Source organism: Sinohyriopsis cumingii, chromosome 18, assembly GCF_028554795.1.
Source record: "Sinohyriopsis cumingii isolate HCF-2022 chromosome 18, ASM2855479v2, whole genome shotgun sequence".
Taxonomy (NCBI): Eukaryota; Metazoa; Mollusca; class Bivalvia; order Unionida; family Unionidae; genus Sinohyriopsis; species Sinohyriopsis cumingii.
The window spans coordinates 66,769,724-66,783,947 of record NC_142978.1 but is presented as its reverse complement, the minus strand read 5'-3'; the positions used below and the strand labels follow the sequence as shown (position 1 = coordinate 66,783,947).

General features: G+C 37.0%; 1 protein-coding gene across 1 annotated transcript in view; it reads left to right on the top strand.

The window, feature by feature from the left end:
* The first annotated feature begins 3,923 nt into the window (after window positions 1-3,923).
* LOC149776839 (NACHT and WD repeat domain-containing protein 2-like) overlaps window positions 3,924-14,224 on the top strand; it is a 39,468-nt gene continuing 29,167 nt past the window's right edge. The window contains exon 1 of the mRNA XM_089941565.1: window positions 3,924-4,524. Coding sequence (XP_089797691.1) covers window positions 4,482-4,524 — 43 coding nt within the window. The 5' untranslated portion in view covers window positions 3,924-4,481. The remainder of the gene's footprint in view (window positions 4,525-14,224) is intronic.

The following is a 14,224-nucleotide window of genomic DNA, read 5'->3' as shown; positions in this document are numbered from 1 at the left end:
ACTAATCTGCAACACAGTCGTTGTACACTTATGACTAGTGGAGACTAATCTGCTACACCATACTTGTACACTTATAACTAGTGAAGACTAATATGCTACACCATACTTGCACACTCATGACTAGTGGAGACTAATCTGCAACAAAGTCGTTGTACACTTATGACTAATGGAGACTAATCTGCTACACCATACTTGTACACTTATAACTAGTGAAGACTAATATGCTACACCATACTTGCACACTCATGACTAGTGGAGACTAATCTGCAACAGCATACTTGTACACTTAATGACTTGTGGAGACTAAACTGATACAACATACTTGTACACTTATGAATTGTGGAGACTAATCTGCTACACCATACTTGTCCGCCTATGTCTAGGGGAGACTAAATCTGCTACACCATACTTGTACACTTACGACTAAGTGTAGAATAGTCTGCTAGGGTTTAAAATTGTCGTCTGCTAGTGACCTGAATGAAAATATCAATTGTATTCTCACAGCAATTTGCTTGCCAATGAATCAATTAACAGTGCATTTTGTTAAATGTACTTAATGACAACAAATTCTGATTTTGCCACGTTATACGGAATTTTTGTCATGATCGAAATTTACAATGACCGCTTCTTGCGAATTCCATCATCTAATGTATTTTTTTTGTTCAAAATGTCTCTTTCGTATGAAAATATTAGAGAATACTTTAAAAAAGGAGAGATATGTGTTATTTTTTTGTGGGGTTTTTTTTATTCCTTAAGGGCGAAAAATGTAAGGATTTTTGCAAAATCTCTCTGGTGACCTATTACCTGTCTGTAAACGGACATACTAAATAATGCTAGGATGGATAATTTGATCATTAATGAGATTTAGATCGTAACCCCTGACTCGTACTACATATAAAATGTATGCGCTGTGGGCGGGTAAGTGTAATGTTGTCCAGTTTAAACAGTCGTTTTTCTTCTGTTTTAAACAGCAAGGTTTTTTTCATACATTTTCTCTATAAGAAGAACACGTGGGTTCGCCCCTTGGTTCGTTATTATCACCAGTCGATTCACTCATTTGGGTAATATATATGTTGTGTTTTTTCTTCAGCTTTGTATATTCAACTTTTTTATGCTCGAGCACGATTGCAGTTGCGGTATTTCCCTTTCCCATCAATATGTTGTAATGAATCAGCAAAGTGCAAATAGTTTCTTGAGTTCTATTTCATCCAGTTAATATTACCTGTATTTAAAGACTCGACAAGCACGAGGATTTTTAATCACGGTTTCTTTAGTAGACACGCGTGTGTGAGTATAGGTTTGGGGTGTGCATCCATAGAGTTAGTTTCAGGCGCAAAATGCACCCAACATCTCTGAAGCACAAATCCATCACTCCGTTTTCGTCTAAAACTGTATACAGCGAAAGGCGATTTTATGGAAACTATCAACGCTTGCATAATCGTAATATCGCAACACTGGCAGGCGACTTAGTTGGTCCCGTGATTTACAAGCTCTATAATCTGTTTGAAAATGTACATGTGACTGAATTCCGTTAAAGACATATCTGTCGCATCCCCGCTGATTTAGTAGGATGTAAATTATAATGATACAAACATAATTATAAAGTCACCCTTCTCAGAGTAATAATTCAACACATAAAACAGAAATAGATGCAAGTTCTTTTAACAATCGACAATCGGTTATAGCTATCGATTAAAACGCACTATATCGGGCCTACTTTGCACAATTAGATCTTGGTAAACCATGTTCCCTCTGTGATGGAAATCACTTTTCATTATTTGGCTTTTTTTCCAAGACAGAATGTGACGCACGCAAATCATTTGCGGAGAAATACAACTATGTTCCAACGTTTTTGAAGGCAGGAGTTTTCAATAGCTTACCTTCTGTTAGGTAGCAAAAAATATTACATAGTTAGCCTTGATACCCATCTTCATTTCCATACAACTATTGTTCTAATCCGGATTGAATATTTTACATGAATTTTATGTCAACAACCCAAGCAGTATTCAGAGTTACAATTGACATTTTGAATCTCGCGTCTAATCCTAAAGGTAAAATTTTGATCTCTTGTTACAGCTCATTTGGGTCATTACATGTCATGTTCGGCTTTATTTATTCTAAAGCCAGTAATATGGTTCGCTCCATGTTGTTTGGAGCACCCTTAAAAGCTAAAAAGGAACATGCTTGTTGTTGTTGTTGTTGTGGGGTTTAACGCCATTTTTCAGCACACGATAGACTATACATGGCGGCCAGTATTAATGGTAGAGGAAAAACCCGGGAAAACCCCGGAAAGAAACACGGACCTACGCGAAGCTGTTGTTGTTGTTGTTGTGGGGTTTAACACCATTTTTCAGCACACAATAGGCTATGCATGGCGGCAAGTATTAATGATGGAGGAAGAACCCGGGAAGAACCACCGACGCACGAGAAGCTACTGGCAAGCTTTCTCACATACCCACATTGGCCGAACCCTAGACTCGAACCCACGCAGACAGAGGTGAGATGGCAGTGATCCGTAACGGAGAGCGCTTTAAACCACTCGGCCCCCCCCCCCCCACACACACACACGAGAAGCTACTGGCAAGCTTTCTCACATACCAACATTGGCCGAATCCAAGACTCGAACCCACGCAGACAAAGGTGAGATGGCAGTGATCCGTAACGGAGAGCGCTTTAGACCACTCGGCCACTCGGTGCCCCAGGACCAGGCTTAGTGCCAAGGGAAAATCAGAGGGATACCTTTCCTAAATTTGTCAACCCAGTGCCAAACTTCGGATCTTAGGAACGGAACATGTCTAAATCCTCGTAGGGAATGCAGTGAACCCTGCGAGCCGTGACAGAAGATCGGAAGTAAACAACCTTTAACATTAGGCACGAACTGTAAATTGGCTGAAAGTTTCGATACGTCATGGGAAAATGATGAAAAAAATATTTTAAAAAGTATTCAACCTGATTAGAACGATTGCTGTCAGAAAGTGAAAATGCTTGTTCAGACTAACCATGTATGCAAACTACATTTGGTTCATAAATTTAAAAAAGAAAAGCCATTAAAATCCCCTGCCATTAAAAGCGCGGACACATTCCCAACTCTTCTGATCATCAGTTATGTGCATAACTTTCTGTCTTCGAAATGGACAGTAATTAGCTAGACAATAGTGAAAAAGCGATTCCCAAGTCAGGAAAAAATAGGAACCTAATAAAAGCAAGCGTCTTTATTTTGTATAATAAATTACTTGTTCGTAGTAAATCGCTGTTAGCTGTACTAAAGGAACGCTTTCGCAGATTAATTATCAAACTGTGAAGAAAAATCTTGCCGCTTCCCAAGAAGCGCGGTGAAATAATTGTTTTTACATTTATATGGAGGGATAGTTTTGTAAAGCTCTCGATATCACTGTTCCAGAACCACACTTTACATTGTTCACGATGCAATAGAATTGTCATTAACGTTAAAGTTAACAAGTTTGTCATATTAAGAGGGATTCGAAATGATTTCTCAAGTAGAGTGGCACTCGCGGGGGCAAAGGGGTTTTGTAAAATCAATGTACACATTCATAATTGTCAAAACGTTGGGCTGGCACGTTCCTTCCATTTGTTACATCCTTGATCTATTTAAAATCAGTTTTATTTCTTAACAAAGAGAACCCATTGAACAAATTTATTTAACCCCGATTTTAAATATTCCGATATACCTAATTCTCGACAAAATGTCTTTCCTACAGAATCAAGGGATAGCACTTTCCGTTCTGTCTGGTGTATATTTATAACTCTCTCTCTTTCCGTTCTGTCTGGTGTATATTTATAACTCTCTCTCTCTCTCTCTCTCTCTCTCTCTCTCTCTCTCTATATATATATATATATATATATATATATGGTCGCCTAAACTAGTATAACACCGATTATCATTTCACAGGTAAATATAATAATTACCAGGTACAACTATGTGTTAAAATTACAGGTATTCAAAGTCAGGGTTGACTATTGATAAGCTAGACGTGAAGATTATACGTACACAGAAAGGTAAATCATTTACATTTCTGTATTTGTACATTGTTTGGGGTACCTAGGTGTTAAAACGTAACCAGATATCACCCAGAAAACTATCCATTAGTAGATTTATGTTCAACACATAATAACCAAAATCTCGGGTAAGAAAAATCCTAGTACTATTAAATGCATCGTTCCGCTATTTTTTATTCCCAGGACAATAGTTGCTATAGAATATAAGTAGCTTAGTTTTCGAACTTGATGGTCTCAAATGTGAGCCCTAATCAAAAGACGGTAGCTAATAAGTTTAAGTGGAGTTAATATCCATACAATCGATCTTTGTATGTGTAGCTAAGCCGTATTGACAGGGCGCCATTTTGAGGCGTCGCTCAACCCCATGGCAACTCAGGTGAGAGAGACTTCAAAAGTGTGAGGTTGTGTACTGGGGAAGCACACCTGCCAGTGCTTGGATTGAATTCGAGTGATGAGACATGTGAATGACTAGCAAAAATACATCGACGTACGGCGTGACCAATGGGCGTGAGTATAAATTAGTCTTCATGTGAACACTGGTGTCAGGCTGATAATTTATATACGTTGTTTTGTTAGCTCAGCGAAATATTCTCTTAAATCATTTTAAAAATATTTCTTCCTTTAGTTTTTTTGTTGTTTATTTGTTTTCAAACTCTCTTTTATATTTAGTATTTTGCCATGCAGTTTTAGCCTCAGCTGAACTGCATAAGTCGGGATGTAAAAACACCATTTGCTGGACTATACTTATAGATCATTGTTTTAATAATTTATCTGTATTGACTGTAAAAGTACCGTATTTACACTGACTTCTATTGCCAGCATTACAAAACACACTTTGTGAAGTATACTAAACATGAGATACAATGGCTATTTTAAAATATTAATGTTGATAACAAACTGTGTAAAGTTTACTAAACACGAGAGATACAAAAACTATTTTTATAAAGGCAGTGTTCGTAACCCTTCCAAAATCGGTGCCACAGAAGTGACGGAAAATGACACAAATGTAATGAATTTTCAGTTTAATGTGAAACAAATAATTTTTCGAAATCCCTCATTTATTCCCAATTAAACGCTGCCACTACCCCAGCAATGTTCCAAAGTGCGATGGGGTGGGAAAAGGAGGAGCGAATCATACTTCAAGACGCATTGTACACATCATCCCTATGTTTTAAGGCTTTTGGTGAAGCTTCTCGTCATTACGCAGGTACACACGCACGGACAGTATACAAATTCCTTTATTTGTTAACATATTTGCAGAGAAAAAAGAAGGACGGCTTTATAGCTATAACGACGTAAATTAATTGCCATATAACAAAAATTAAGTAAAGTAACCGTAATAAATCAGCATGCCTTATCATGTTTCCATAATAGCGATCGATCTTCCGGAACCTCCAAGTTATACTCATCTATCCACCATTTAAAAAATAAAACGCATTGTAGTTATGTTGCATGTGTTATTGACATTTGATTTAAATCAGCTTGATATGTAATTTTCAACAAATTTAGCATTCAGTCTCGTCATTCTAAAATTTCCGATATTGTAGGCATGACTCATTTCACATAACGCACTGAATGTTCGGGTCGGTGTATTAAAATTAGTGATTTTAATCATCAAGGAAAAAAGCATTTTTGTTGTGTTTGTATTTTAGTTTTAAAATATGTATAGCAAACAGATCTTTTCTCTGTTTTCCCTGTGTCTTTTCAGAAATTACACGCTTTTCCCCCTTTAATTTATATTTCTATTACTTGATTGTAAAAGAATAATGCACACAAAAACACACATGAATATGATCAAAGCATCTCGAACATGGTTCTTAATGTTTCCTTGGAGTTCCGCTTGCTTTTGTATACATTACCACTGAATCGGAAATAAAGCAAAGGTATGCGGACACAGAACCCGAGGTATTGTTTCATACTGATACGTGTGTAGCTCATAGCATATTCCCATTGGTTTGTGACGTGATATAGTCTGTAAAAGACTATTATTGGAAACTAATACAATTAAAGATATGTCTGGAACAAATCAAGAAAATACACACAGATCTATTATTATCGCTTTTAATTCTGCACGAAGTCAACTTTTATTCACTTTACCCTGACTTGTCTAATGTATACGCATTTCTTCTCCTTAATACATTGCTTTTCTCCCAAACGGTTATGAAATATCGCGCATTGGTTTTGAGAATTAAATTACGGCAGATCCTAGCAGCGATAAAGCACTTGAATGAACTGCATTGTTGACCTGTCTGTAAAACTTAATTCCCTGGGACAAATAAATAGACATGCCTGTATTGCTGTCTCATAACAGTGAAAAATATCTAAACGTGCCATTTATTTCTGTCTCATAATATGGACAAATAAATAGATATTCGACGTTTTGGTCTCTCAGAAACATCGACAAATAACTAGGCATGGCACGTATTGCTATCTCTTGACATGGACAAAAAACTAAACATATAACGTGGACAAATAACTAGACATGTCGTGTATTGCTGTCTCATGATATGCATAAATAAGTAGACGTGTCATGTATTGCTGTCTCATGATATGCATAAGTAAGTAGACGTGTCATGTATTGATGTCACATCGTAACAGTCTATCAAAGAGTGTGTTTGTGTGCTTCCTGGAAGCACTATCAACAAGCATCGTCAAAGCTTCCTGCCTGTTTCGCCGCCTCAAAAAGGATTTGATTCTGATTACATGATGCCCTGATCCACGGGCCTTTGAAACTCTATCACTGCTGTAAATGCCCGAATACCTGAGAAACAACAGTAACAACAACAAATAAAATAAATTATTTTAAAAATCTTTGCAGAGATATAAAATAAAGCTTTCTCAGACATTATGACATCTTCTTACTACAGTGATAGATTTTCAAATACATTTCAGTGGATCGTCTGGATAGATGTTATCCATATACCTTGAGTCCGTAGTTGAGTATAGAATCCATCAATCTGATTGGTTGAAATTAAAATCTGTTTTAAATTTCACCAATTAAATATTTTCAGTCTGGGTTTAATCTTTAAGACGTGGTCATTACTTTTACCAAAATAAACCCTACAGTTTAATGGAGTCTAACGACATTTGTAGACATTTGTTAGATGAATTTAAGACATACTTAAATTAGAGCCAATGTGGATTGCGAGATTATTAGCCTGTGATTAAGCCCAGACTTAAATATTTTTGATGAAATCAATGAATGTTGATAGACTTAGTGGTTCGCTTCTCTTTTACCCTGTATGAGCATATAACAGCGCAGCTTATTTTCTCCATCCCAAACTAGGTTTGTTAAAGATTCACATTTGCGTAAAATACTGACATAAATAACGTACACACGACCGTAGCTTATACAGAAAAAAACACAGAGAAGCCATCTTAAGCTTTTTAAAAAATACTTATATTGATTATCTCTCCCGCACACATTCTCTATCCCCAACACGCTGGGCTCTATCGGGGTTAGGAAATGTATATGATAGTCCTCGGTGTAGATAAAGCTCAGGTCACACATAGGTAGTCCATATTACCTATGAAAATAGTACATTGAACACCCCCACCCCCAAGCCCCACTCCCCTACCTCAATCTCAGCATCAAGGACCCGAAACTTTTCTTTGTAATGTACTTACGCCGTCTCTCACCTGTGTAGATGGATTTTGTTTGCAAGGAAAACAACGACGGTCAAAATGGTGAGATAGACGTACGGGTACACTTCAAACAGGACAGTGATGGCCAATCACTATAAATCTGCAAAGGGACTAATTTAAATAGAATGAAATATAAATGTACACAATATGATTATATGCCACTTGCTTCATTGGAATTTGCCGACCCACCCACTTTAGTCAAACTGTAATGAACCTGCCTTTATACATGCGTGTGGGTATACGTTTCGTGTCACTTTGTGCATATACATGTATCAGGTAAACGAAACCGATTATTTTAATGGCACTCTTGGAAAGATTGGCACCTCGTTTGGTATTAGATGCACTTAGTATGCTCTTGCATTTATAAGATGAAGCAATCGAACTAATTCAATCCCAAATTAGTATCCTTTGATTTCCCAATTGACGCATTCAGAGTGTATATTGCTTTCTTTTATGAAAATGAACCTAGAGAGACATAAATCTTTCTTTATCTTGAGCCAAAAGTATGTGTTCACGTTGAAAGAAATAATTAAGTAAAATGCATATAAAGACTGCCAATAGGTAATGAAGGTAATGTTCACAGTGAAATGAGGGGTTTCGTTATAACTTGGCAGATCAATCTTTACTTCGGGCAGTATTGACATTCTGTTTGCTTTTGTGTTACAAATTCCTTAGTCTATATAGAAAGAAATATTTCACCTTTGAGTGTCAGTCTTACATGGGATCGATATTTTTCCGTGTCTTCATTGATTATCATAAGCGATGGGTGGCGGTGGTCTATTTTGCAATTTTTAAATGGGAATAAACTAGACTCATTTAGGAAACTGGGTAGATCTTTTAATAATGATAACCCACCCCTATCAAAAGTCATTCACTCACTTCAACAAAAATAAAAAGAACACCATATTTTAAACCTCTCTCTCTCTCTCTCTCTCTCTCTCTCTTAAAGTTATAAAGTGAAAAACTGGCAGTATTGTGAAATAAATGCCAAATAGCCCTAAATGTCCGATCACAAGTCCAAAAGTATAGAATGTTACGAATGGATTCAATAATCTTGAGTGTACTGATGTACCACAATGATACAATCACTGAGGTGATTTCCTGCGTGCATTCATATATGTTGTTGTATAAACATACTAATTAATTCTTTACTCTGATGTGTGACGGCCCTGCACACAACTTTAGGACCCATGGTCAAGCAGAGTGAAATACACTAAAGTTAATTTTCATATTCTAAAAGTGCAATTGTTTAACTTGGATCACGCTACTAATGCTAACACATAACACAACGCGCTCAGTGATTCAGAGTGCGTTGGGGGCTGTTGTAGGTTTTCGCCCAAACACCTAAGATCATGTTCTCAAATGTATTTGCTTGTTCGTGAGCATCCAACGCCATGTTTGTTCTTATCTACTCCGCCTTCAGGGGTATTTTTCGTTCTCAACCGGAGAACGATGTTCTTGTCGGTGATCGCACAACGTTCTTGACGCATGGATACGATGAACCACGCCATTGTTTTCGTGTCAGTAACTTTGTTCTCGTGTCTTGCCCAAGGACCCTCCGTGTGGTGTTTGACAATCTGAGATTATGAGGTTGATTAGGCCTTCTAGGTTAAGGTCAGATCTCATTCCAAGCAAGTAAGATTACTGCATTGAGCTTTATGTTTTAATGCTTCAAATTTAGCCCAAACTGCTTTCAAGAGCGTAAATAATGCAGGTTCGTTTACAGAGCCGCAACTGCGAATTAAGGAAATTGTAAGATGCATGATCTACGCTGGAACATTGAGATATTTTATTGAGGGAATTCATATTAAGAATCCTTACTTGCACACACAGACGTCAATGGCATTAAGATATACCAAATAAAACTCAAGATTTGGGGAGTGATTTCGAGACTGCCTTAAACGAACTATAGGTTGTTTTTCACCATTGATTTATCGTGGATTTTGTTTATTTATTTAGTTTTTAATTTGTCTCTCTGATCAAGGGCATCGAAACGGATTCTTCCAAAACATCAAGAGAAGACGACAAAATATATAAAGTATCAGAGTCGATAAATCGTTGTAGTTGTTCAAACTTTGGTCTATATATTCATTTTATAGAACAAAGGAACAGCGATATGTCGTACCCGTTGGAATAGTTTCCGACTTTCTGGATCCTTTTCTGTTTGCTCGGCTTGTTTGCATTTAACGTGTATTGAGTATTTCGAGAGGACAAATTAAATTGAATTCGTATGGTGTTCTCAAACTATCTCTTCTGTTTAGTTAATATCAGTCACTGTTTGTGGCAGCGTGTTTCTTGGCAGATTCCCCACAAAATGCTCTTCTAAAAGTTTACATTGTACGCTCTACTCAATAGCTAGACGACTTAAGACTCAGGTGCTGAGAATTCAAACTCAGATGACCGGCGTAAAAAAAAGCATGAACTGCAACCACGCATTTACTGGTCTCTTAAAATTACAAAATATAAGGACTTTCACTTAAAACATGACTATTATTCCGTGTCAGTTATGTTTTTGAAAAATGCCAAATGCATTACCTTTTGAAATGAATGTCCATTGCCTTTGTTGAGAGTCTTAGTATTGTTTTAGTTGTATAGAAAATACATGTTCGCAAGTAAATCTCAAGAGACTCAGAGATCTCATCTGTCAATTGTAGCCTGAAATATAATATAGCTGGTGTAAGAAGGTGCAACATGCTGAGCTGCACAATCGGCTAAAATATGATAAGTCGGGCACTTATGTACATGTTGTTGCAGAAGCATAGAGTTGCTGTCTGATTTATAACCAATTTATAATCGTAATGTTTACATAGTACAAATCAATTGCTCATAAACGTAACGATCCGCCTGTATCAGAGGCTTCAAATCACTTTGATAATAGCGATGTTTATAGCGCTTTACACGGGATGTGTATCTCCGTTTGAATTATTCTCAAGTTTGAAATTCCGTTATCTCATCGATTTCATTAGTCCGAGTTTCCTCTGACACTCACTTTTGATATTTGGAAATTTATGTTGGGGTGTAGGGTCAGAGTCAATTCCCTATCGAATAGTTGGAATTCGCCAACACTATTTGGTGTCAGCATGGGGTAGCCGCTTACTAGCCGGCCCAGCAAACTTGAATGACCTTTCATATACCAGCATGAAATCGACAGGAATATGATTTATTTTCTAAAAAATCGGGAGCAAAGCATTCGTCATGTTTTTAATCCACTGCAGGAGCTGGGGCATATTGACTTTGACTCGTCCATCTGCTTGAACATCCGTCCGTCTGTCCTTGGAAATTCTGTAAGCAAGATCACACAAAAACCAGTCAACACAGAAAAATGAAATAGTGCTAGCTTATCTATGTGTATATCTAAATGACATTATAAGATTTTCAGACCATCACAGCAATTTTGCGATTTTGTAAGCACGCTACATTTTACTGTTTGGACTTGAACAATAATGCTAGCACGATTAAGTAAAAGTTACATAAGACAGACAAAATAAAATTCATAGGCTCGTTTGATGTTTTACATGTACATTACTTTATTAGATATTCTGGCCATACAACAATTGTTGATGTTGGAATGCAATCCAACAACATATATATACTGACTCAAAATTTGTAAAATAACAGTTTCCCTATGTTTTACCTACAGCCTTCTACACAAACATTGAATAAAATATTTAGGGAACTCAAATTCCACTTTAACAAAAATGGGATGAATAGAACAGTCTTTGGATTCGGCTATGCAAAGAACTTAGACCATTGTCGGAAGCAATCTTATCAGATGCAAAAGTAAAACTGTCAAGAAGGGTATCTCTTTCGTAAGTCTATCCTACCCAGATGCCTCAAACATAGAGCAAAATGTTTCGAGGCACTGCCATATTTGTAACTCATCTGTATTGGCGGTCCTCAAAGAACCACATGTGGCCTCTCACCGAAGACCAGAAAATTTCAAAGACCACCGTTATCAGTTCAAGTCAAACCGTATAACGGAAGCAGGACAACAAAGATGTAAAGACCGGCTTTGTCGTAGCTGTAAGCAAATGTTAGAGACTGCAGGCTTCAGAGTTTGATGAACACGAGTCACTAACAATATCAGCCGAGGGTTAGGATGTGTCAATACTTACGGTATTTACGACCTGTTGTAAAAGATTTGTGGCATTTTATATGTTGGAGAAACAGTTGACTGTAGCGTTTCTCAGTTTTTAGGACACTTTAAAAATAAATTTTGGGTGTTTTGGATTTGGTGTTTTACTTCACAACTCTTTGAAGGATATATAATGTCAAGGCAAATATAGTAAAATGTCTTGAACAAGGACATGCCATGTTTCAATTTTTATATATGTATTTTGGACTAAGATTTATTTTGTTTGCATGAGGGTGGATACGTGTTTCACAAGCAAATGTCAGATAGAGACCTGTAACCCTTAGCTACAGTAGTGTTATTTTGTTGTAACTTAACATAAAGCTTTAAAGTGTGTTCCAGTGTTTCTTCTGTTCGTATAACAGGGTCCTTTCCACTTATTTTGTTGTAACTTAACATAAAGCTTTAAAGTGTGTTCCAGTGTTTCTTCTGTTCGTATAACAGGGTCCTTTCCACAAGATCAACGACATTTTTATTGACGGCACATGTCTGCTGTACATTTGCCTAGTCATCAGAAATAACAATGAAAATAACATACCTAATAAATGAATAAATATACTGAATACACCCTTTAAATTCCTACACAATATGGGTCTTACCCCGAATCGTCGCCTTTTAACAACCATTTTATCGCTCAAACGCGGTCTTGCAGTCAGAATATTATCAACTATATTGATTATTCAGGGTCGTATTAGTTTGCCATGTGAAATTCAGTAATACCGGTAAGTGTATATATATATAGGGTTTATTATTGATGTGGTAATGACATGAAGAATGGGGTTACTAACCAGGAAAAATTGATAACGGTTCCATCGGGTTCATCCTAAGATTACATACGTAGTCATATTACCAGAATTACGTTCCTAAGTATTCAAATGCAGAAAGTGTAATTCTATTATTATCAGTTATTACTAAAGCCTTGCTGACAGATGATTTTCAATCTTCTCTTATTGCTGTCAGTAGACTTAGTAAGGAGAAATATGCTGATAGTTTTAAAAAAATAGCTTGTTTTAGCAAATTTATGACATTGAAATGCTGCATCGATTAAAAGTGTTCAATTTAAGTTAACATGGTATGGATCATACACGTTTTGTTGTGTTCAAACGTTTGTAAGAGTACTAGGGAAAAGTTTGAAACCGAAGGATCGTAGTCAAACGTTTGTCTTTAGCACCAAGGAAAAGTTTGAACCGGTAGGGTTAAAGTCAAATGTATGTCTTCAGCACTAGGGAAATGTTTTGAAACTAAGGTTCAATGCCAAACATTTCCACGCATCAGACCGTATATTTTTGTTTTTCTTACATGATCAATTATTAAATACAGAAATTATATACTAAATACGTACTTTTTTCGAAACTCATAGAAAGAAAATACGCGCAAGCATCACGTGCACTTCTGATGTTTTGGCTCTTGTCACAAAACTATACGTGAAGCTAGTACAACCAAGCTGAGTAAGAATAGTTTTAACGTCGTTCTACATCCGGTTTTGAAAGCTTGCCGGTTCAAATGATAGAGGTTGGTGGGTGGGTCATTAAGTGTAGACAAGTGTACGCTTGTACCAAACTATGGCCAACGACTGTACATAGGCAATCATTATTAATGAAATGCACTACATCTTCTAGTTGTCACGAAGCCCATCGATGTGAGAACTGTACGAAAAATAAGATTGAAAATTGCAAATACATATCGTCCAGCCCCACCCCCTACAAACGCTTACCTTCTCTCCCCTTCACAATGCAAGTGTGACTTGTACAGGAGGCGGAGGGGCGGAGAGTTATATGGTCCATATCCCTTTTGCACATACTATTTCATGTCCATTTGTACATGCAATACAAGCTTAACATATCGTGTTCCTGCACAGAGAGAGAGAGAGAGAGAGAGAGAAATCTTAAACTTGAGGAGGAATAAATCTTAATTATTTAGTGCAGTCTAATGCGTTCAGATCGAAGTTTCGTATTTTCGTTAGCTCTGTAACTTGGCATTGTAGCCCGGATTTGTCCCGAGTTCGAACACAAATATTAACGATTTCCATGTCAGTACATACTTTTGCAGTTTCCGGTGGAAGAATATACTCTAGAGGAAGAATATGTACGACATGAAGGGAAAAGCCTTCCAATGCATATTTGACAGTATGTAAGGCCAAATATCTCTTAGAGACAGTTTCATCGGCAAATTCTTAATTATCGTTTTCTGATGTAAAATGTAAATTTTTGGTGCATATAATGCAATTGTTTTGCTCTTATGTCGTCGAATCCTAAAGTTAACGGAGTAGGCAATGATAGCAGGGCGGAGGTTTATATGAAATAATATTGCGCGAACCGTGGTAACTTAGTAGAGTGTTAGACTCGTAATCCAAGGGTCGTGGGTTAAATACCCGCCAGACCAGTCAGCGTCGACTGCCTTATTGTCCTTTTGAATAGCACTTAGCTACGA